At 49.2% G+C, this 21,579-nt stretch overlaps 1 protein-coding gene across 1 annotated transcript; it reads left to right on the top strand.

Annotated features, from left to right (window-relative positions):
* Positions 1 to 262: 262 nt before the first annotated feature.
* CYS1 (cystin 1) lies at positions 263 to 16,424 on the top strand. Its single transcript, XM_071440963.1, has 3 exons — positions 263 to 655; positions 10,102 to 10,154; positions 15,160 to 16,424. Exons 1-3 carry the CDS (start codon positions 440 to 442, stop codon positions 15,260 to 15,262), a joined length of 372 nt encoding a protein of 123 aa, XP_071297064.1. The 5' UTR covers positions 263 to 439; the 3' UTR covers positions 15,263 to 16,424.
* The last annotated feature ends 5,155 nt before the right edge of the window (positions 16,425 to 21,579 follow it).

Consider the following 21,579-nt stretch of genomic DNA (forward strand, 5'->3'; position numbering starts at 1 on the left):
GCACACGGCCGGAACCGCACTCAGTGCCGCAAACCCTCCCCGCGGGGCATCCCCCGGGCTGGGCTGTTCTCCACAGCTCTGCAGGACCCGTCCGTGAGAGTTGTGCTAAAGTGTAGCCCAGGAGTGCTGCTCCTGCTGCATGGCTCCCGAGGATGACAACAATGTCCTCCGCCAGCCCGGGGAAATGTCTGTAAGGATCTGGTGCTTGGGAGGCCCGAGCTAACGGGCTGGGCTGGAAACTTTTGGAAGGGACAGGGGAGCGCGGCAGCCTGCCCAGAACCGCGATCAGAGACGGCCGCGCACCCTCCCCGGCGCCGCCGCTCCCTCCCCCGGCCCCGGGGCGCTCCGGGGTGGGATTCTCCCCCCGAAAGGCTCCCGGACCGCCGAGCGCCGCTCCCGCCCCGGCCGGGAGAGGCGGCGGCTCCCGGCGGCTCCGGCCATGGGCAGCGGCAGCAGCCGGCGGCGGGGTCTCGCGGGCAGAGCGGGGCAGAGCCGGGACCCGCCGGGGACGGCGCCGGCCGACGGCGAGGGGGCGGCGGCACCGCCCGGCCCCGGCCGCCGAGCCCCGGCTGCCGGAGGCAGCGCCGAGACCCGGGCCGGCGGGAGCGGTGCGGAGGCGGCGGGAGGCGGCGGCGGGGCCCCGCTCCAGCAGGCGGTAAGTGCCCGCCGGTCCCGAACGGGACCCCCGGCCCTCCCGGCGGTGGCCCCGGGCCCCCAGCCCAGCCCAGCCCAGCCCGGGTGTCCCCGCCGCCCTGGGCAGCCCTGCCGCAGCCGGCGCCACCCGCCGCGGCCGCGGCTTCCTCCGAACATCAACAGCGTTACATTCTTTTGATCTTCGCTGCGAGCCAGGCTCCAGGCTCTCTTTGCGTTTTCTCTTTTCTGCTCTCTTTGCGTTTTCTCTTTGCTGCTTTCTTGGCGTTTTCTCTTTGCTGTTCTCTTTGCGTTTTAAGTCTCCGGTGCAAGGCAAACCTAGTCCCGAGAGGGGCCATCCCGTTTTTCGGTCTCCCGGTGCTACTGGAAGTTTCTTTTCCTGACTTGGAAAAATAGGTCGACTTTTTAAAGTTCAGTTCCTGCTTTTTCCTGGGTCGGGCTTGTAAACAGAAGGTTTAAAATGTGAACATAAAGCTGCCCCTTAATGTTTGCCAATCTGCTGCAACTGCAGTCTGGCTCGTCCTAAAGGCACATTTCAGTCTCTTTAACAAATAATGGATTTGCTTCCGAGGGAGTTGAGATTTATCTTTTGGGCTTTTTTTCCAATCCAAGAATAACAGCATCATATATATCAACTGGTGATGAGGTCAAAAATCACCGACATCTTTCATCTTAGCTTGGCTTTGGAAGCTGTGTGTTTTTTGTTAGATAAACACTGCTCTCCACAGATACACGCAAGTTGTCAAAATAAAGTAATAAATTCAAAAATTTAAAGAAATATTTAGGACCCAGGAACATTCTACATTGCATGCCTCAGTTTTACTCTTTAGAAGGGTATCATTTCCATCACTGAACTGCACATCCATGGGATTAGTTTAATACAAACTAAATTTTCCATTCGGAAACTTGGCAGGGTTCTGTATGAGAACCCTTTATTTAGACAGGTTTTAAAGAAAAACCTCGAAGTAAGGTTTGGAAATTGAAGAAAAAAAAACAGACATCTTGTATTGACATATTGTTTTCCTTGCTCTTTAAACTCCAAACCCTCCTGCAGAATGAATGGAGCTTACTCCAGCACTACTTGCTCTTCTGAGGGCCTCTCATTTAGGAGTAATCCTCCTGACTTCTCCCATTTGTCTTTACTTATGAGAATAGAGGCTGCTAAGAGAAGTCTCAGGTAGTTTCACGGCAAACTTGAAGCTTTTTTTGGTAGCACTTTATTTTCCTGAACCTGAGATGGCAGAGACAGAAGTCGTGGGCTTAGTATTCTGACTCCTTGAGGCCTAAAAAGTCACATGCCTGTGAAAAGGAGGGAGGAAACTGTTTGGAGCACCAGGTTTTGGTTGTTTACTGGGTGCAATTTAGTCTTCTAGGTTGTTGTGCAAACTGCAGTCCCACCCTTCCCAGGAGGCTGGGGGAGGAGGTTTCTGGAAAGGGATATCACCTTCATTGCATCGCTCGTAATTTTAGGGCAATTTCTCTCAGTCTTGACAGCTTCTAAAGTCATTTGTAGTTTCTGTCTTGTGGTAAGAACTTGCTTTCTTTGCCCTGTTCAGTTGTTCAAATTGGAGGATAAGCAAAGAAATTTTAGAGAAGAAAAGATGAGTTAATTCAACAGAGTTAATGGGGGAAAGGTGAGGCAGGAAGAGGAAAGGCAACAAGGAGGTATCACAGTAAGAAAGTCTGATGAGAAGTGGCCCCTGGAGGAGCAGATTGTGGCCAGTGGGAGTAGAAGAGACCTTTGACACCAGTCAGAAGAGAGCAGAATTGCAAACAGGACTCATCATTCTGCTGTCACAGCTGGGTTTCTCCTGGGTGTGATGTGCATCCATGCTGTGTTTCACAGCTGAACTCTGGCACAATTTGCCATCCAGCAGTGAGCTGGCAGCACTGATGGGCACTCAGGCCAGGTGACAAGGGCTGGTGGAGCATGCAGCTGCCTTTAAAGACTTGAGCCACCTTTACTATATTCAAATAGTGCTTGGGAGCAAAAAAGGGTGAAAGCATATCACAGCAGCAGGCTGGGAACCAAATCCTGGAAACCTGCACATGCCTCAGAGCAGACCCCAACACTTCTTGTCAGCATTGAACATCCATTTTCAGCTTTGCTCTCAATTCTAGACAGTTGTATGTGCTATTCCTTGTTTCTTTGCTTAAGACAGAAAAATGTAGTTGAGGCTTTGCAGGTGCTGCTGCAGCACAGAGCAGGGGTGGCAACTCTTGGTAGAAGCCAGGGCAGAGGCCGTGGCCTCAGGCATTTCCCCATTGCCTTCCTGAAATGGAGGAATAATACAGACATGTTAGGGTTTCAGTTTTAACAGCTGCTTCCATGGCACCATCTCTCCTCCTGACTGGAGACTGGATGTGATTCCATGAGGCAAATCACCCCAGCTGCAGCACAGGAGTAGCACAGCTAGAGGGTGTATTCACCAACTCCTAGAGGGACTATAATATAATTTTAAAACACCCGAGTGTTCAAAGCTTTGCCTGATTTTTTCAGCCAGATGTTTTTTCTGCAGACTGACGTGGCACAGCGTCACCTCGTGGCTGGCTGCTAATTCCCAGCTGCAAACACAAAAGGGTCCTGAAGGGACATTAAATGCCATGCCCCATTAGCTTCTTACAGGAACTCAGGTTTATTTTTCTACTCTTGTTAAAATGTGCTTCCCTCAAACAGAAATTTGATCTTTCTGATACCACGTTGTTAGCAGTTTATGTCAACATTTTCTTCCTGGTTGTGTTAAAAATCAAAAATGCCCTCGAATCAAGACATTGTGCTTTAATTTCATAGGGAGCATGGGGCCTTTAGAAAATGTCATCTCCAGCTGTATATCTGGGACTCCCTGAACTTCCCAAAGTCAGATTATTTCAGATTCTGTAGTTATTGTCCAGTTGTAGATCTGGTGGTTGCTGAATTAAAGGTCTCCCTCTCTACCCCATTATATTTCTTGTCTTGTTCAAAGTACCTGAAACTTCACCAGAGCCCAGAAGCAGTGAGCTGTGCTGTCCCCTCAGCCAGCATCACCCTCCCAGCACAGCTGTGTTGCACCTGGACTTGGAAAACTGCTGACTAGGTATTTTCCACAACTTCCCCCCTTTCACTTGGCAGAGCATGGGTGGCTTTTTCCCTGGAAACTATTTGTGATCTAAAAAGTACGCCCAGGGCATGTGCAGAATAGCTGGGAGCTGCTGTTTTAGTTGGCAGGAGAGGAGAAGCGTGGGAACTCCTTGCATCCCTGCCCACTTCCCGTCCACCGCCTGCTCCTAATTCCTTGGCTGGCCAGAGGATGTTGCTGCAGACCAAAGCAAAGCTGGAAGTGCTTTGCCCGGGAGTGCTTTGCCTGGGGTGCAGCTGGGGCCTTGCGTCACGTTTGGCACCTACTGGCACCCTAGGTAAGCTGCTTTTTTTAGCCAGCAGTACTGGCTGTGGGTTGGAGAGGCTGATTCCAGCAGTGCTGCCTATCTCAGCCCCAGTCCTGTGCTGGCAGTGCTGCAGGGTGCTGCCCTGCTGCTGCACCTGCAGTGCTCTCCACTGATAGCCTCCCTCCCTGCCACGGCAGCAGGTTGGCATTTCAGCTCAAACTGATCCACTGGTCCAGTTCATGGAGTGTTTGTGAAGAGGGATTTGGGAGGAGCAGAGGCAGGGAAAGAGGCACTGGTATACCTTTGTCAGAATGCTGTGCTATTAAACCACACCCCATGGACCAGCACTGGCAGAGACCACACTGCTCCTATGTAGGTACTTAACAGGGCTCAGTCACTCCCTGGATGAGTTGCACCTGTACTCAGAGTCCGTATTTCTGCTGCATCTCAGGGCTATATCCATATGGTAAACTGTACCATAGCAGCTGCCTGGCACTGGAGCATGACGGTCTGCCCCACTGAGCTGGCATGATTTTTGGTTAGGACCAGGTTGTAGTTTCTCAAATAATGACTGGGTGTTGCTTAGGGACCAGCACAGGAACCATCTCAAAGAGAGCTTGAATTTGGCCTCTCAGTTTTGAAGACAATGTTAGTAGTCCAGACTGCAGCTGGCTGGTTTCAGTGCAGCTTGGGAGCAGCTCTAGAGCCTCCAAAGGTACATGGCTCCAGATCACCCTGTGGAAGGTTCCAGGAAAGGGTGTTCTCACCCAGCTTATTCATAGCTGCTGGAGCTGACAGAGAAAGTGGGGGTTAAGGGCTGGCAGGGCCATGAGGAACTTGCACTGGACTGGGGGAAGTGGGAAGCTGCACGCCAGGAGTGCTGGTTTATGCATGCAGCAGAGAGAAATAGCTCCTGCTTCCAGCTCTCAGCTCTGCCTTGCTCCCAGGAGCTGCTGCCCTAAAGGATGGCTGAGCTGCGTGAGCAATGACTGTCAAACCCTTCCACCCCACATGTCATGACATTAAATTAAATGTGGATACATGCTGGGTGAGCTTAATAGCCAAGCCTTTAAACTTGGAGGAGGGGGTGATGTGGGGCTTTGTGGCACAGCAGACGTCAGCACAGGATGCTTGTGCTGAGAATGAGGTGGAAAACAAGGAGACACGCCATGGTCTAGATGAGTAATAAAAAGATGACTGCAAGCTGCAGAAAGGAGAAGCTGACTTCATTTAACTCTTACCAGGACACAGGCCAACCAGGCCAGCAATTACTTATTTAGCTGTAGGATAGGAACCCATAATATTAAAGTGTCCTGACATGCACATCATCCTAACCCACATAAAGGGCTAAGACTAATTATGTGCTGAACTTGCAAGACACCCATTACAGCACTCCCCAGCCGGCTGGGTGGGGTCAGTGTTTATTGTGTCTCACAGCCCAGGGCAGCCTGTGCTCTGCTCCCTGCCTGCTGCCCGGCACACGATGTCACCCAGGCACCCCAGCCAAGTGGCCTTTGCCTGCAGGAACTGGGAGCAGCTCCCAAATTGTGGAGACTCTCGTGGCAGGGAGAAGGCAGAGGCTGGAGGTGCCTCTTGTTTTCACTTGCCACCATTTTTGATTCACACACTGGATGAAATGTTGGTAGACATCTACATGTGCCAGTTCCAAATTCTCTTGGGCAATAAGTATTGCTGCTGACAGATCCCTTGGAAAAGGTGGGGGCAGGTTTTGCACAGAGAAGCAGATTTTGCTAACCAGAGCTGCACTATCCTGATGACGAATTAATTCTGTCTTCCACCCACACAACACGTACAGCTCGTAATACGGAGGAGTCAGCCACAAGGGAAGAAAAAACAGACAACCTACTGTACAATCCAAACCCCTCCCTGGAATGATCCAAACCCATCCTTTGCACAGAAGTATTGGAAGCTGGGTTCTCACTGTGGGAAAAACATCATCAAAGCACTCCTAAAGAACTCTATTTCCCTTGGTGCTGAGGATGAATAATGTTCTTCACCTGGTGGAAGGAAACTCGGGCCTCAACAGTAGTCCAGTGGATGATGGATGAGGAGCTGCATTGTGGGATGCAGTCCCAGGAGAAGTCAGCCATCAGAGCTCAGCATGCTGTTCTCCTGGCACTGCTTCTTGCTCTTGTTGCATGTGGGAGATTGCCAAGAAACAATCATAAATAACCAGGAGAGAACTGTCTTACCTCACTGTCAGCTTTCTCACATACCCTTGTCTCTGCTTGGACCCAGAAGCTCTTTCTAGAGTAGTTCAGCCTCTTCCAGAGAAAACAAAGTATTGCCAAAGAGCAGGGACTCTTTTGAAAGGATGTGAAATGCCTTTGACAGGTATTACGCTAAAACTTGATGAAAAACCAGCAACATCTTTTGTATTTTTTTGACAAAAGCAGCTAGGATGGGAAACACAGTGTACAACAGATACCTTTCCTGGCTCCTGAAACAGAAGCTACTAAGGGCTCACCTGGAAGAGATGTCAGCCAGAACCATCAGAGAGGTGTCCTTGCTGCAGCTCTCCTCATCTGCTGAAGCATGGGAGCCAAAGGTGACCACAGCAGCACAAAGCCCTTGCAAGAGGGAGGGAAGAACTGAGCAGTTCACTACCAAGCACCTCTCTGTGTGCCTCTCAGTGTCTGAGACCACAGTGTTTAAACCTCAACTCCTGTCCATCCCCTGTGAGAAGCAGCTGAGGAAGGAATGTAGTGAAAAAATAGCCTAGCAAATTAAAATCAGGTGTCATGCAATACCTGCAGACACCCCAGTGGACATTTCTACCCAGGGGATGGCACACACAAGCATGACCAATACCAACAGATTTTAATTGGCACAAAACTGTGTGTGAAGCCATCACTGTTGTACCAGCAGTGCCTGTAGTGGGGCATTGCCCCTCCAAAGCTCCCACACTTTCCAGCACCAGTCCCGTGCATGACCTTGAGGCAGCACAGGTTTGAGCTATTCTGAGAGCATGTACATGATCTTCCTGAGGAATCACTTGATCCCATCCAGCCCTGCAGAAACACAGCAGAGCAACAGGCAACGGCTCTGCATTGCAAGCTTTTCCACACCTCTCCCTGGTTCCTTTGCCTCAGGTTGGTGGTTAGGTTTCCTTCCTTTTGTTCCTTTTTACTTAGGGATTTTTTTCCCCCATAAGTTGCTACAAAACACTAACAACGGGGTACTTGAGAAAAACAAAAAAAAGTGGCCATGCTCAGGGGAGGAGGGCATCTGGCTGCACTTCTCTTACCTGGGAGTTTCTCTCTGAGGGGCAGAGGTACTGTGAGAGTCGGGCAGGTTGAAATGCTCACATAGCCGCTGTTCCCAGGAGTGACTTGGAGGAGGAGAAAGAGCGCAGCTTTGTCCACTGGTCTGTGGGCAGAGCTGGGGCCTCTGTCCTCACCAGAGCATCAAGAGATTCCCTGTTTTTTGATTTGACATTTGAGGTCCTCTGTCCAGCCGATATCTAGGTTAGGGTGAGGGGTAAAAAGGGTCTCAGCAGATACTGGATTCTGTTGCTCACATCTAGACATCACTTCGATCTGTCAATTTTGTGTTGGCTCTAGGTTTGGTGAGGGATTTCTCCCGTTGCATGCTGGATCCGAGTCATTTGCATGCCAACTCGATGTCCCCTCCTCTTCACCATCTGGGTGCCATATTCCAGGCAGCAGCTGGGTGCCACTTGACCAAAGGGGGAATTCTTAACAATTACGACAGGTAGTTAACGAAAACGACAGGTCATTACAATAACAAATGACAGGTGATTACAATAACAAACAGTTAGAACTCCACCCTGGCAGCAAGTAGCCCAACCTGTGAACTCGGCAACCTTTTAAAAGAATGGGCAGCTGTTCTACCCATAGCAAGGTGCTGGCTCTGTCTCTTGGCTTTGGAGGAGCACGGTAGGAGCTGCTGCCTGGGGAAGGGAATTTGCTGCTGCTCCCGCCAGAGCCCAGCCCAGAGCTGTCTCTTGTGCTGTGGGGTGAGCCTCTGCTCGTGACATCAGCCACTGAAGTGGGACCTTATTAACCCTCGCCTCACTAAAGCAGGGACCCATCCCCATCTGCTCGGGTGTCTAGGATCCTGAGCTCGCCTCTGCCTGCCCTGCTGGGAGCTAGGCCACCGCTATCCCACCCCTGCTGTCTCTTTGGCACTGCTCTGAGCTTTCACTGCACTGTAGCCCTGCACCTCCTGCCTGCTGACACATCCTGCTGGCCCAGCTTGCTGCTTCCCAGAGTCCTGCTGGGGCAGCGGGATTGGCCACCCCAGAGGCCTGTGAGGCAAAGCCTCTCGTCTGTCCCTTCCCCTCTGGGCCCAGCCGCCATTGCTGTGTGCTGCCCGAGCCCGCGCCACAGCGCCCCCTGCAGATGGGGCAGGGGGGAGTCACTGCACCTGCCCTGCCTGCCAGGAGCCAGCAGCGCCCCTGCTGGCCGTGCCTGGAACTGCACTGAGGGGAAAGCGCCGCGGCTGAGGCGGCCGGGCCTGGGTTTGTGTCTGTGTGGTGTTAGTGCCAGAGCTGGTGTGGTTTGTTTGCTTTATCATACACACCAGTAAAGAACTGTTATTCCTATTCTCATATCTTTGCCTGAGAGCCCCTTAATTTCAAAATTATAGTGATTCAGAGAGAAGGGGTTTACATTTTCCATTCCAAGGGATGCTCCTGCCTTCCTTAGCAGACACCTGTCACTCAAACAAAGACACTTGCCTTTTTTATTGTACAGAAAATATTTTCTTCTTTTCCACACTGATGGAACAGCTTTTCATTTCTGTTTTCTGGAAGGCCCTGATTTGGTGCAACCTGTTCAACTTGTTAGTTTTGTTGTGGGATTCAGGGTAGTTTGTATGAAGGAGGCCCACCAGCTTCAGGATTGCACCTCAGAACCGATAATGACAAGCTAAGATGCAAAGCCATGTCCCAGTCCCTTTCCCTGTGAGAATACAGTGAAAAGGTAGAAAAAGATCATAGATATATTATTCTCAGTAGTACCTGGCTGCAGAGGGTTCATTTTATTACTGGCCCAGCTGGGGATGAACAGTCCCATCCCTGCCCCCATTTTAAATACCATTAGGTTTGGCTTTGGTTGCTTCCCAGGTATCCCATTAAAAGCCTGGGGATTCCAGCATAGGGAAAATGGATATTTCACCCCAGATGGATAATTTTTCCAGGAAACATCTTTGTCAGGTGAAAATTGGGTTGATGTGGCTGTGACTTCCTCCCTTAGCAGGTATTTTCATACTGTTACCTGCAGCTGGTGGCACAGTGGCATTCATGGAAAACTGTGAGGTTTAACATTCAGGGATCTTGATTCTGTAGCCAGCAGCCACCCAGCTGTCCTGAGTGCTGAAACAGAACCAGCAGAACAGGGCTAGGAAAGGAGAGTCTCTTGTACCTGTATTGTCTCCACAGAGGTTTAAACCAAACCAGGGAGTTTAAACCAGGACATGTTGCCCACTGTAGACAGAGATAGGTTTCATAGAAAGAAATAATGGTTTGGGTTGAAAGGGAGCTTTGAAGATTACCTAGTTTCAACCCTCCCCATCATGGGCAAGGACATCTTTAACTAGACCAGATTGCTGAAAGCTCCATTCAGCCTGGCCTTGCCCCCAGGGATGGGGCATCCACAGCTTTTCTGGGCCACCTGTTCCAGTGCCTCACAACGCTCACAGTAAAAATTTCTTCCTAAGATCTAATCTAAATTTGCCCTTTCAGTATAAAACCATCATCCCTTGTCCTGTCACTACACGTCTTGTAAGCAGCCCCTCTCCATGTTTCTCGTAGACCTCCTTTAAGTAGTGAAAGGTTGCAATAAGGTTTCCCTAGAGCCTTCTCTCCTCCAGGCTGACCAACCCCAACTACCTCAGCCTGTCCTCACAGGAGAGGTGCTCCATTTCTCTGATCATCTTCATTGTCCCCTCTGGACTCACTCCAACAGGTCCATGTCCTTCCTGTGCTGAGAACACCAGACCTGGATACAGCGCTGCAGGTGGGGTCTCACATGAGCAGAGTAGAGGTGGAGAATCACCCTCCTTGAATTCAAATTATTTTAACTGTCTTGTCTTCTATCCTAGGCTTTGTCAACCAGAAGCCCACCAAGCCCAGAGAACAACAACCTTGACCAGCAGTGAGTATCCCCTGCTTTCATGGTATCTTCAGCATGGGGAAAGCACATGGAAGCAAGGGGCCTTTATGCTTTTTCTGCATTTGTAACACTGTACAGAAGAGCTGGGAATGGTGTGAAGTGGTTTATAGCCCTAAATATTCCACCCTTTTGCTTATTTGCAAATTAAAAAAAAATCAGGTGCTGCTTGAAAAGATTCAGGCTCTAGCTCAAGTGTAGTATAGAGGTTGTGAGCAGTCAGAATTTTGGGTGTCCACATGTCAGAGAGGCACGTTGGAGTAGTTAGTGCAAAGCTGTGGAGAATTGCTCCAACAAAGAGCTCAGGCCCTGATTCACCTGTGGGCTCTGCAGCATGTGGAAAAGGAGAATAATGTCTCTTTGCTCCCCAGGAGTCTTAAGAGAAACCCTATCGGGTGCTCCCATGCTACACCCGTTAGAGACAAGAGTGTCCCTCAGGGACAGGGGAATGGTGGGGACCTGCTGCTCTGGGTGCCAAACAAAAGAAATCAGAAATTTTCCACAAGCAAAAGCTGTCCAGCAGAGTGAGCCTCTGAGTCTGCCTGCACCAGAAATGGGAACAGTTTAACACATGCTAAAAAAACAGGTGAAATGAACAGGCTTGGAAGACTATCTTAAAATATCACCTCCTTACATTGAAGAGCCACTCTCTTCAGCATTAAGCTCTGACTCTGATCCAGCCCCTCTGCTCCTGCAGCACTCAGAGCAGACTGATCTGCAGATGCTGGTGTGTGACCTACTAATGTCCAGCAGTGCTGCTGGCTGTGTCAGCAGAGCCCAGGCACTGCTGCTGCTCCCCCTCCCACTGCTGCTCTCCCTCCCAGCTGGCAGGGAGCTCACCTGGCAAGGCTTGTACAGGTGCTCTTGCAGGGACTTGAACCTCTCCTGTGCTTCCCAGCATCCTCAGTGGGCTTTGGGTGGTGATGGCAACTGAGCCTTCTCCTCCTGGGGTGCACAGCCAGCCCTGCCAGGCCCCTGTGCAGCTCCCCAGGCACCCACTGGCCCCTCACACCCTGCCAGGACTTTCCTTCTCCCACCCTCTTTGATGTACAAGGGGAAGGTTTGAGACAGCAGAAAATGCTTTCTGATCTGGGATGACAGAGCAGGAGATTATTTTCATTTAGATAACATTTACTTTATATCCAGAGTCCCATAGCACAGCTCATGTGTGAAGTGCCTGTACTGCCTGAGATAAGCAGAATTGCAATTTCTGCTGGCAAGAACTATGCAAACATTTTTTTGGAAACGGCCCAGCACCCAACAAATTTTTGAAGACATCAAATCAATTAAAATCAAATCAAACCACAGAAAGAGAGGTTAATGTGCATGTGTAGGTGTCTCATCCTTCACATTTCTGTGGCTGGACTCATTCTAGATAAACACTTTACAAACAGCAAAAGTCAGCCTTGTCTTGATAGAGTTGCTGACTGAAGAAATTCCTACAAAGCCAATTAAAGGAGAAGCACATGCCGAGGAAGGAAAGAAGAACTAGATAGGCAGTCACGTGAGAGAGAGGTGGGTGTGCACTCCTGTCCTAGAACATGCCCCTGTGTTCAGACACCACATCAGCATCTGAACCAGCCCCTTCTGAGTACTTTGGATGTGCTCCTGGTTGGGCTGTGTTACCTCTCATCCTCACTCCCCCAAAATCTTTTGGGAGCTGCTCTCCGGTGTCTGGTAGTTCAGGGGTGGATGACACAGCCCAGGCACACAGGAATGATTTTATAATTGCTGCCAAGGCTCGTGGCACTGGCACAGTTACCAGGGCGTTGTTCTGACCCATTTTTCAGCTGCTAGGCCTTGCAGAAGGCATTTTAATGATTAACCCTGGACTTGCCCATCCTCAGCAAAATGATAAAAAACACTGGCCTAGATTCACCCCAACCTAGTTTTCAGCCACTTAGCTCAGGTTTGTGCCTGGGAGTTTGTCACCCTAGTCACCCATCCAGGGCCATTGTCACAGGAGCCTGCAGGCAGCTCTCCCCCACACCAGGCACCTGCCTGACACCAGGGATATGGCACTGACAGCTATCCCCATGGCTGGGATCTTGCTCAAAGGTGGTTTTGCTCACTGTTGGTCTAATTTTGTCCTTTGCATTTCCTTCTCCACATTACATAGTTCATTGTCTTTACACTTAACAAAAAACCCCACTCATAACTCCTGCTTCCCTTAAGAAACTTTAAACACCGAGAAGCCTGTAGCTGAAATCGAACACATTTCTTGCTTTCCTCTTTCCTAAATTGCTTTGCTCCAGCCTCTTAAATCACTTTTATTGCTGCTTTCTACACTCCCTCCAAGCTGTTAAGAACATTTTAGCAGTGAGGCGCCCAGAAGCCTGCCCAGTAATCCTGATGGAGCTGCACTAGCCTTCTTTTTCCTTGCTGTCCTATCACACTGCACATTTCCCTCATTTGCTTTTCAGCTGACTCCTTCTCTCTCAGCTTTGCTCCTTCACAGATTTCTCTCCTTCCCCAGAACATCTGGGGTTTGAAAATCTTTCCACTCAGAGTACTGACCAGTTATTTTCCTGGCTGGAAGGTCTAACAGCCCTCAGGTGGACTCTGTGTGTGAAGCCAGGCTCTGCGGCCCTGGCATGTAGTGACAAGAGGAGCAAGGTGGCTCCTCTGCTGCTGGAGCAGCTGGAGGAGCACAGGAATAGGCCTGTGGGCCACCAGCTTTTGTGCTGTGCACATCATGAGCTTGGGATTTCTCTTCCTCAGCTGCTCACTGAATTCTAGGATCAGCAGAAGTAGCTGTGCCAATGTGCCTTTGAGATGCAGGTTTAGGTTGGGATGGCCTCAGGAGATCTCCAGTCCAATCTCCTAGCTCTGGCTCCAAGCTGGATCAGCTGTGAAGTCAGAGCAGAGTGCTCCAGGCTTTGTCCCATCAGGTGTTGAAAGCCTCCAAAGATGGAACCTGTGTAACCACACAGCCTATTCCTCTGCTTACTGTCCTCAGGGTACAGAAGTTCCTCCTTTTATCCAGATTAAAGCTCTCATTTTTTATTTTACTTCAGTTTTCCTGTATTAAATGATACAGAACTTTGCCACAAATAGCAATAGTATGAGCAGCAGCTTGCTTTGCTTTTGAAAGAAATGCAGCCCTCTCTTTTCCTCTCATTTCTGGGGTATGCATAGGAAGTGGAGTCTGTTTTTGCTTTTTCCAAAGCACATCTGTGTCTCAATGAGTTTTACCTGGAGATTTTCTCCATGCAAACCAAAGCATCGAGAATAATTAACAGTGGGAAATTATGTAACTGCTAAGAGAAACAATGGCTCTTCTGTGGGCCTGCAAGCAAGCTGCCAGGAGCTCTGCCTCTTATTCGTCACGTAACATAAAATTAGTTAGAGGATTGTCACAATGCAGAGTTTAAATCAGTAAATTGTGTGTTTTAACTCAGATTTCTGCACTTCTTTTCCCATTATTGCTTTGTAAATGCTGCTGTATGGTTTGAGCTCTTGGACCTGTAGCTTTCTTCTCAGGTCTTACCTAGTGCAGTGGAAATCAGATACCCTGCAGCCCTCAGCAGGAGAATGAATAAATTGAATAAGCAGAAGAGTCCAGTTGCTAAATCCTGCTTGCTGCTAGTAGAACTTGCCATCAAGGGCATAGTGCAGTGTAAGTAACTGTAGAATACCTACACTACCCAGTGTCACCAGCTGGCCATCAGGTGACTCCAGGAAAAACACCAGGCTATTTCTGACACACGGGAGGCATGGCAAACACAGCGTGGTCAGAGCAGCTGGGCTGGGCAGGAGCCCGAGGATGCTGCCTGGCCCAAGGAGAGCAGTGTGAAAGCACCTCCTCTGTAGGACAAAGTGTCCTTAGAAAAGCATTTCAGGGTTCTTCTCTTCAATTCTGACTCTACATTTATATACCTGCTTTGGGGCAGTTTCTGTGATTTTGTCTAGTAAACAGGTCCTCAGTTTTTTTAATTAAAGGATGCTAATGGATGAATTTTATTCATCCCAGCTGCAAGAGCAATGGTTGGGATAGATCTCATCCTTAGAGGAGTTCAATAGATAACAAGTCTGGGACAGATCTGGAGCCATGCCAGTGGATATGAAAACCTCTCCTCTTTGGCAAGGAACTAACTGACACACAAAACCAAAACATTTCTTTCTTGTTTACTTGTTCTTCACTAGTGGATGGTGACAAAGTCTTAGTTGACATGGCATGGCAGAGCACTTTACAGTTTGGATTTACCAGCTCAATTCCCCACTTAGCTCTGCCCCTCACCATGACCTCCATTCCAAGGAGCCATGTGTTCCAAGCCTGACAGCCTGGCTTGCTCACCTCCCAGAGCTCTACAAGGCCAAGGAGAAGCACTCCTTGTCAGCTGCTGGCTCCTCTCGAGTCCTGGAGGGCAAGACCAAGTAGGCTTAATTGGTAGCGTGAGGTACAGTGGTCAAAGCCTGCAGAAGACTTGTCACTGTTCTCCCTTACGCAGGTAGGGACAGATTTCTCCTGTACCCTACCTCTGATAACACCAATAAAACCCATACCAGTTCCCTTTGAGTCATTCATCAGCTCCCACTCATGGGAGGGCTGTGCTGATGTGGAAACAAAAGCTGTAAGAGCAGTTTGAGGGAGCTGCATTCATATTTTGGTTGAAACTCAGATTCCTTATGAATGCGAACAAAATAATCTCTTTTTGCATAAAACCTTAAAAGTAGCATAAAGATTACACTGTCCTTTAGCTGGGCCTGGAGCCTAACTTGAAAGGTTCTGGGAGCTTGATCCTGGAGCACTGTAAGGGTTGTGCTGTAATGAACTCCCAGACTGAACTGGTGCCAAGTGATAGCAAATGTCAGCAGGCAATGTGCCAGTGGGGAATGGGAACCAGACCTGACAGAGTATCTGTGTCTCAGCCAGCCACATGCAGCTCAATCTTTCCATTCACAAAAAAAAGAAATGAAGCAAGGATCTTGTATCTTCAGAGCCTGATTGTCTCTCACAACACCACTAACTCGCTCCCTTCCATGCTAGGTGCCCAGAAGGCAGCAAGAAGCCATTGGGGCAGCCCACGATTCTGTATGATTACTCGGAGGAGGAGCTGATGGCCAGCATCGAGAGGGAGTACTGCCGCTGAGCCCCCCAGGGAACGGCAGGCACAGCCTGGGGCCAGGCTGAGCAGAGCTCCTGTGACACCACAGCTGCACGGGAGAGGGGGCTCTGGAGGGGACTGGAGCATCAGGGGCTGCTTGGGAAGCACTGAGGAGAACGTTCCCCTGATCAGCTCCCTGGGAGAGCAGGAAGATCCTCACCAGCTGCTGATTGGTGCCACTGCAAGAGGGACCAATCCATCTTAAGAATCGATATTTAGAAGCTCATTTCTAAATGCTGTTTTTAAATGAACATGTACTAGAATTAATGTCATACTAGAGGTGTTGAAATGTGGTGCTTTGAAGGAATCTTTGAACCTAGTAAAAATTTGCAGCAATATCATCTGATCCAGAACTTAAGGGGCTGTTGAATGAAATTCATGTTTCTGCCACTTAAAATGTGCCAAATTGCACTTGTGCAAGCCTCAGGTTCAGGTCCGGGTTTGGTACTGTCTCTTTCAATCTGGTCCCCAGTATGGGAGATAAGAGGAGAAGGGGATTGAGCCCACCATCTAGTGCATAGGCAGTGTAATCCCAGAGTTCAAATCCCACCACACTGCCAAATTAGGCTCCTGGGAGCCATCAGGGAACACAGGATTTGTATGAGCGCTTTGGGGCAGGGTCCTGGCATGTGTCCTACCTGGGCATGAATCCATTCCAGTGATGGGAGTGAAAGCAGGAGGCACATCCCCATTTCAGTCATCCTCCTCAAGGGGTACTTGCATGCTCTTGCAGAGCAGCTGTTTGGGATCAGTTTTCAGAATTGCTACTCCTAGCCTTTCCCTAATATTTCTTGTCCTACAAGAAAAATCACTGCATTTTACCATTAGCTGACTGCAAAGTAAACCAGAATGTTCTCTCTCCTAAGGAAATAGTATTTTCAATGCTCCCAGACAGGGAAGCCTGGTATTTTGGGTTTCTGCTTTTATTATATCTGCATGTTAACATATTATGAGTATCTGCTTATTATCAGAAGTAGAAAATTACTTTATTTCTATCTTCTGCTGAAGCATAAAAGGCATCAGATGAAATTTTCACTACATGTAAATGCAAGAAAAAAGTGCAGGACACCTCTTAAGATGCTGTATTTTAAGTACTTTATGATTTCTGAGACCTGTGAAACACAAATAAATGCATCTATACTCTGAAGCCCTCAGTGAAGGCATCAAATGTTCTGAAAAAGGCTCTCTGAAAAATCATGCTCTGGTACCTGCAGAGACTAAGCAGGATGCATCCTTGCAGGATGGCAGTGGGATTCCTGCAGGATGCATCCCTGGAGGATGGCAGGTGGGATTCCTGCAGGATGCATCCCTGGAGGATGGCAGGTGGGATTCCTGCAGGATGCATCCCTGGAGGATGGCAGGTGGGATGCCTTGAGGGGGGCACTAGATCACAGCCCTGGCACACAGTCTCACACCCCAGCTGTGTTCCCTGCAGCTGCCTTCAGCAAGGCTGGACACTGGTAGCTGGGGAGCCCCCAGGCAGCCCAGGGTGGGCAGTGGGAGGGAGCCAAGCTCCCACAAAGCTGTGCATGCTTGGAGGCAGCAGCTCCCAGCACACCAGCTGGGGCATGTCGACAGGACCAGGGATAATAAGGGTTTAAACTGGAAGAGTCTAAATTTGGGTTGAACATAAGGAAGAAATTGTTCACTGTGGGGGTGTTGAGGCACTGGAACAGGTTGTGAGTGCCCCATCCCTGGAAGTGGTCAAAGCCAGGGTGGATGGTGCTCTGAGCAGCCTGGTCTAGTGGAAGATGTCCCTGCCCATGGCAGGGGGATGGGACTGGATGGTCTTTAAGGACACTTCCAACCCAGGCTGTTTTATGATTCTGTGATATCTTGGTGGCCCAGAAATAGCTGGAGTAGAGAGCAGATGTGCCTGCATTGTTGGGAGAAGTTGGGTGGGTCCTCTGGAGCAATGGCTCTCTAACCCTCCTGGAAAAAATCCAATTTTGAACAATAGCAGTTCTTTCACAGGAACAGTCATTTTTAGACCTATTAATGTCACTGATCTGTGGCAGGATACAGTTTGTCTGCAGTTTATGGAGAGCCCACTCACCAGATCTCCCAGAGCTTGTGTTAGTTTTCAGCAGCTCTCAAAGACCTGCTGGGAGGAACAGAATCTGCCTGTGGAGAGCAGAAAAAACACGGTGACCCCAGCACCACAGGGGACCACAGTACTCTATTATTTTGTAATCACAACAGTAGTTTAGATTTTCTTTGAATTTGGATTTCATTCTTTCAACTAAGACCTTCCTTCTGTCAAGGTCCCCAGAGTCTCTGGCACATGTGGGGAGATATTTCACTGAGCTCAGTCACAGCTCCCCCCCCTTTGTGAGCACAGGGCCAGTGGATTGCTGCCTTTTTGGATGGCCTCCAATGACACAGCAAACAGAGGGAAGCCACGCTACTGTCAGACCATGCTGTGACAGGAGCAGGCAGGGACCAGGGCTCTGCCTCCCCCAGGTCACCCTGCATGTCCCCTGCCTGCCCTTACAGAGCTGCTCTCTGGGGCTGCATTTGGTGACTGGCCCAGGTAACAGCTCTACAACCCATTTCAGACTCTCCTACAGGAAAGCCCAAGTATTCACAATTACAGAAATTGACTAATTAAAAATAACACCTAAGCAGAACATATTGTTAAGCTGAAAAAAAAAAAAAAAATCTCTATTGAACACAGCAAAGCACTGGGCTGCTTTATAAAATGAGCTTCTAAAATAAGCAAGAGACAAGCACATTGCTGTAGCTGGAACAAAGGTGCAGTGGATTTCACAGACAACCTTTTCAGCATCACCAACAGAAAAGGAGGAGCTGCAGAAACACAGGAAGGTCCAGGAAGGAGTGATGCAGCTGGGACAGTCACTGCACCAGGGAAAAGGTGCAAGAAAGAACTTTGGGGATACAAGGAGGGACCTCAAACTGCAGTATGGTCTTTCTCTGTGCCATAAAATGATGTGAGCTCAGACCACAGAGCCAGCCAGTGCAGACAGCCCACAGCCATCTGTCTTCTCACACCATGCAGAACAGGATGGTGGTACCCAAGCAGGTTCCCAGTCTGCCCAAGAACTGATGGGGACTGATCTCCCTCTGGGTCAAACCTGCACACAGCTCCACACCCAAAAGGGACAGTGGCAGTGGGGCTGGTGCCTGGGAAGCCACAACTACAGTTTAATTACCTGGTGTCAGTGCAACTCTGCTTTTGGTCCATCTTTTGCTCACAGAAAATAGGACACCAGATCATTTGTAGGTGAATAACAGTATGAAAACAGTAGCTGTGCCCACAACAGATTTCAAGAGAAACTTCTTGAAATAATGGGTTTTTCAGAAAAAGGACAATTACACTATAGAGATCACTGCCACATCTCAGGGATGTTGTCATCTTGTTGCAGGGGTTCCATACTGTTGTCTCCTTATCACAAAGTTTCCTGTCTTCTTGGTGTTTCTTGGGGGCAGCTCCTCAGAGCACTGACTCCTTCTTCTTCTCACATTAGCCAAGCAACTCCAGTTCCCTTCTCAATCACCCAGCCCACTCTTTTATAGCACACTTCTTCTCATTGGTTACAGCTGTGGCCTGGTAAAGTCAGGCCTGTTCCTAATCTTTGATAATTGCCCAGCTGCAACTCCTTAGGGGTAAGATTACTTTGTATACTATCTTTATTTTCTTATATCCTATCCCCCTACAAATGCTGATATCCAACCAGCTGAATTATTGAAAAGTTTGTTTTCTTTTCATGGTATTTCTCTATAACCACCATCAAATCACAACTGCTTGAAGGACAAGAAATTATTCAGCTTGCCAGTACTTCCTACCCCTAAAACAGTTTGCTGGAATTAAGCAGGGCTCTGGAGAGTCTCTTACTCATCATTTTGGAAACTACCCTCCTGTTTAATACCCACAGCATAAGACAGGATAGCTGACAAGTGCTTTTGAGCTGACAGTCTTAATCTCCATTAATAAACTGGCAAAAGGCTATTATTTTTAACCAAATGACTACATTATTCATCTAACAAAGACAAATGCTACATGCTGCATTTTGCACTAGTCCAAAAGGAGCAAGAGAGCCTTGCTGAGACAGAGCCTCTGCCCCAGCAAGGGGGGCACAGGGGCCCCAGGCCTGCAGCTGTGCCACAGGAACCTCATGGAGCTGCCCACCACATTGGCCAGCTGCCTGGCACAGACCACATCCACAGCAGGGCTCCCCCTCACCTCACCCTGGACACAGGACATGGCAATTATTCCACAGGGTGAAGTGGATTTATCTGGGCAGTGATAACCAACAGAGAAGTCACTCTGCACTCAAGAGATGCTACAAGAGAAACAATTAAACCTAAGGTGTTCTTCCCATCTGGGACAAACTCTCCCAGGAAAGGGTATGCTCCAGTTTCCTCAAATTTTCTGCATGTTTTAAGATGTGTCCATTGCCTTCTGCATACATCAGCACTTAAATCATCAATTTCCTTCTACACCCGAGGGCTGAAGCAGAAGAGGAGGAAGGCTGCATTTGACAGAGGATCCCAGGACAGCCTGGACTGTGAGATGTGGCTGAGGCTTTGCAGCTTCCCCCTGGACCATCTCACCATTTCCTCAGCCTGCAGGTTGCTGGGTTTTGAGTCATGATTTACTCTTGCTGCAGACATGGAAGCAATTTGCCTTCTCCCAGCCAGAGCCTGCCTGCCTCAAGCTGCCTTGCTGGATGTGAATGGAAGGTAAACAGGCAGATGGGCTCACAGGTTAAACTTCAAAACCAGCCTGAAGGTTTATCCCTGCAGATGAACTCAAGCCAGAGGCAACCCTGGGGCAGGACTCAGCTCATGAGATGACAGATGAAGGATGTTGGGTACAGCTTTCACAGCTGGAAAGGGAAAATTGGCCAGAGCTGTGGCCTCAGCTGGAGGAGCACACCAAGCATGCAGCATGGGCCACCTCGGCCACCTCTGCAGCATCAGAGTGGATTCACTCTCCCAGTGCCCAGGCTTCAAGAGGATCAGTGCTCATGGGTTTTCAAGACAGCTCAGGCTGCTGCTCAGCCCAGGGCTTGGCTGTACAACCACACAGGGTGGTATGTGTAACAAGCAGTGCCACTGTCTGCAAGATGAAGCATAAGCCAATAGACATGTTTGAGCACAAATCCACTGTCCTTCAGAAAATTATTCCTTTTCATGGATTTAGAATGGCTTCAAGACAGAAAGACTTGCCCCAAACAATGCTTGTGTCAGCACAGGGGTAGTTGGGAAGGCTTTCTTGTATGTAGGCTGTTTTCTCTCACTGGATGAAGCTGTTCCAGACTCCAGCCCCATTAGGATGTGGACTGAGTGCACCTCCTGGCTACATGGGACAGCTCAGACCACAGCTTGGGTCTAAGGAAAAGCAGGAAGGTGAGCACAGACTGAAATCCATTGCCATGTTTCACATAAACAAAGCCAGGGAAACAAATTAAAAATCAGAAAAAAAACCCTAAAACAAGTATTCTTAGGGATATAATTGGATGCTCAGAAAAATCTTCCTTGAAAAATAGTAGGGACAGCTAAGACATCTTCCCCTGGGAGACAAAGGCATTGTGACAAACTGCAGAGCCATGGGGCTGAAGTTTGTGCTGTTCTGCCAGAGCATTAAACCTGCACCTAAGCTTTCCCTTCCAGTTGTTCTTCTGAGGGGAAAGCAGAACCATCCATGAGATCTCTTTTCACCTTCCTCACACATGCAAGAACAATGTGCCTTTCTGTGGACAAAGCCTTGAGTCACTGCTCCCAGGTCACTCCCTGAGGGCTGAGCAGCTGAGGGCTGCACAGACTGAGCAGAGAAAGGCTGTGACAAAAAGCTGGAATCATTACACCTTCTCCCTTTCTGCTGGAAGTAAACATTTCTGCAGTTCAGGAACTGGTCAGAGGGAAACAGCATAAAAATGTAGGTAGTTGCTGCTGTTGTCACCATCACTGGTCACCTCTTTCCCAGCTGAGACTGGGAGGTAACACCCAGCCTGCCATGTCCCCACCAGAGCAGGAAGAATTGGGGCTAGCACAGCCACTTTCAGGGCTAAATTCTTGTCTCTGCCTTATTCCCAGCACTTACTCCATGCACAGCTTGTGACATGGACAGAGCGACACCCAGCACATCCCTTCCAGATGCTGGAGGCCAGGCTGGGAGTGGTGTGGAGCTGGGAACCCTTGTCCCCAGAGAGCAGAGAGAAGCCCCAAGGCCTGCTGAGGGTGTGCACCTTCTACCAAAACCACCAGATGAGTGGTGTAAAATCATAAACAAGTGAGCATTGGTCAATTTACAACAGGATCAAAAAAATCCAGCCTTT

This window comes from Agelaius tricolor, unplaced genomic scaffold (genome assembly GCF_023055355.1).
Source record: "Agelaius tricolor isolate 1412-34295 unplaced genomic scaffold, bAgeTri1.0.p SCAF_1, whole genome shotgun sequence".
Lineage (NCBI taxonomy): Eukaryota > Metazoa > Chordata > Aves > Passeriformes > Icteridae > Agelaius > Agelaius tricolor.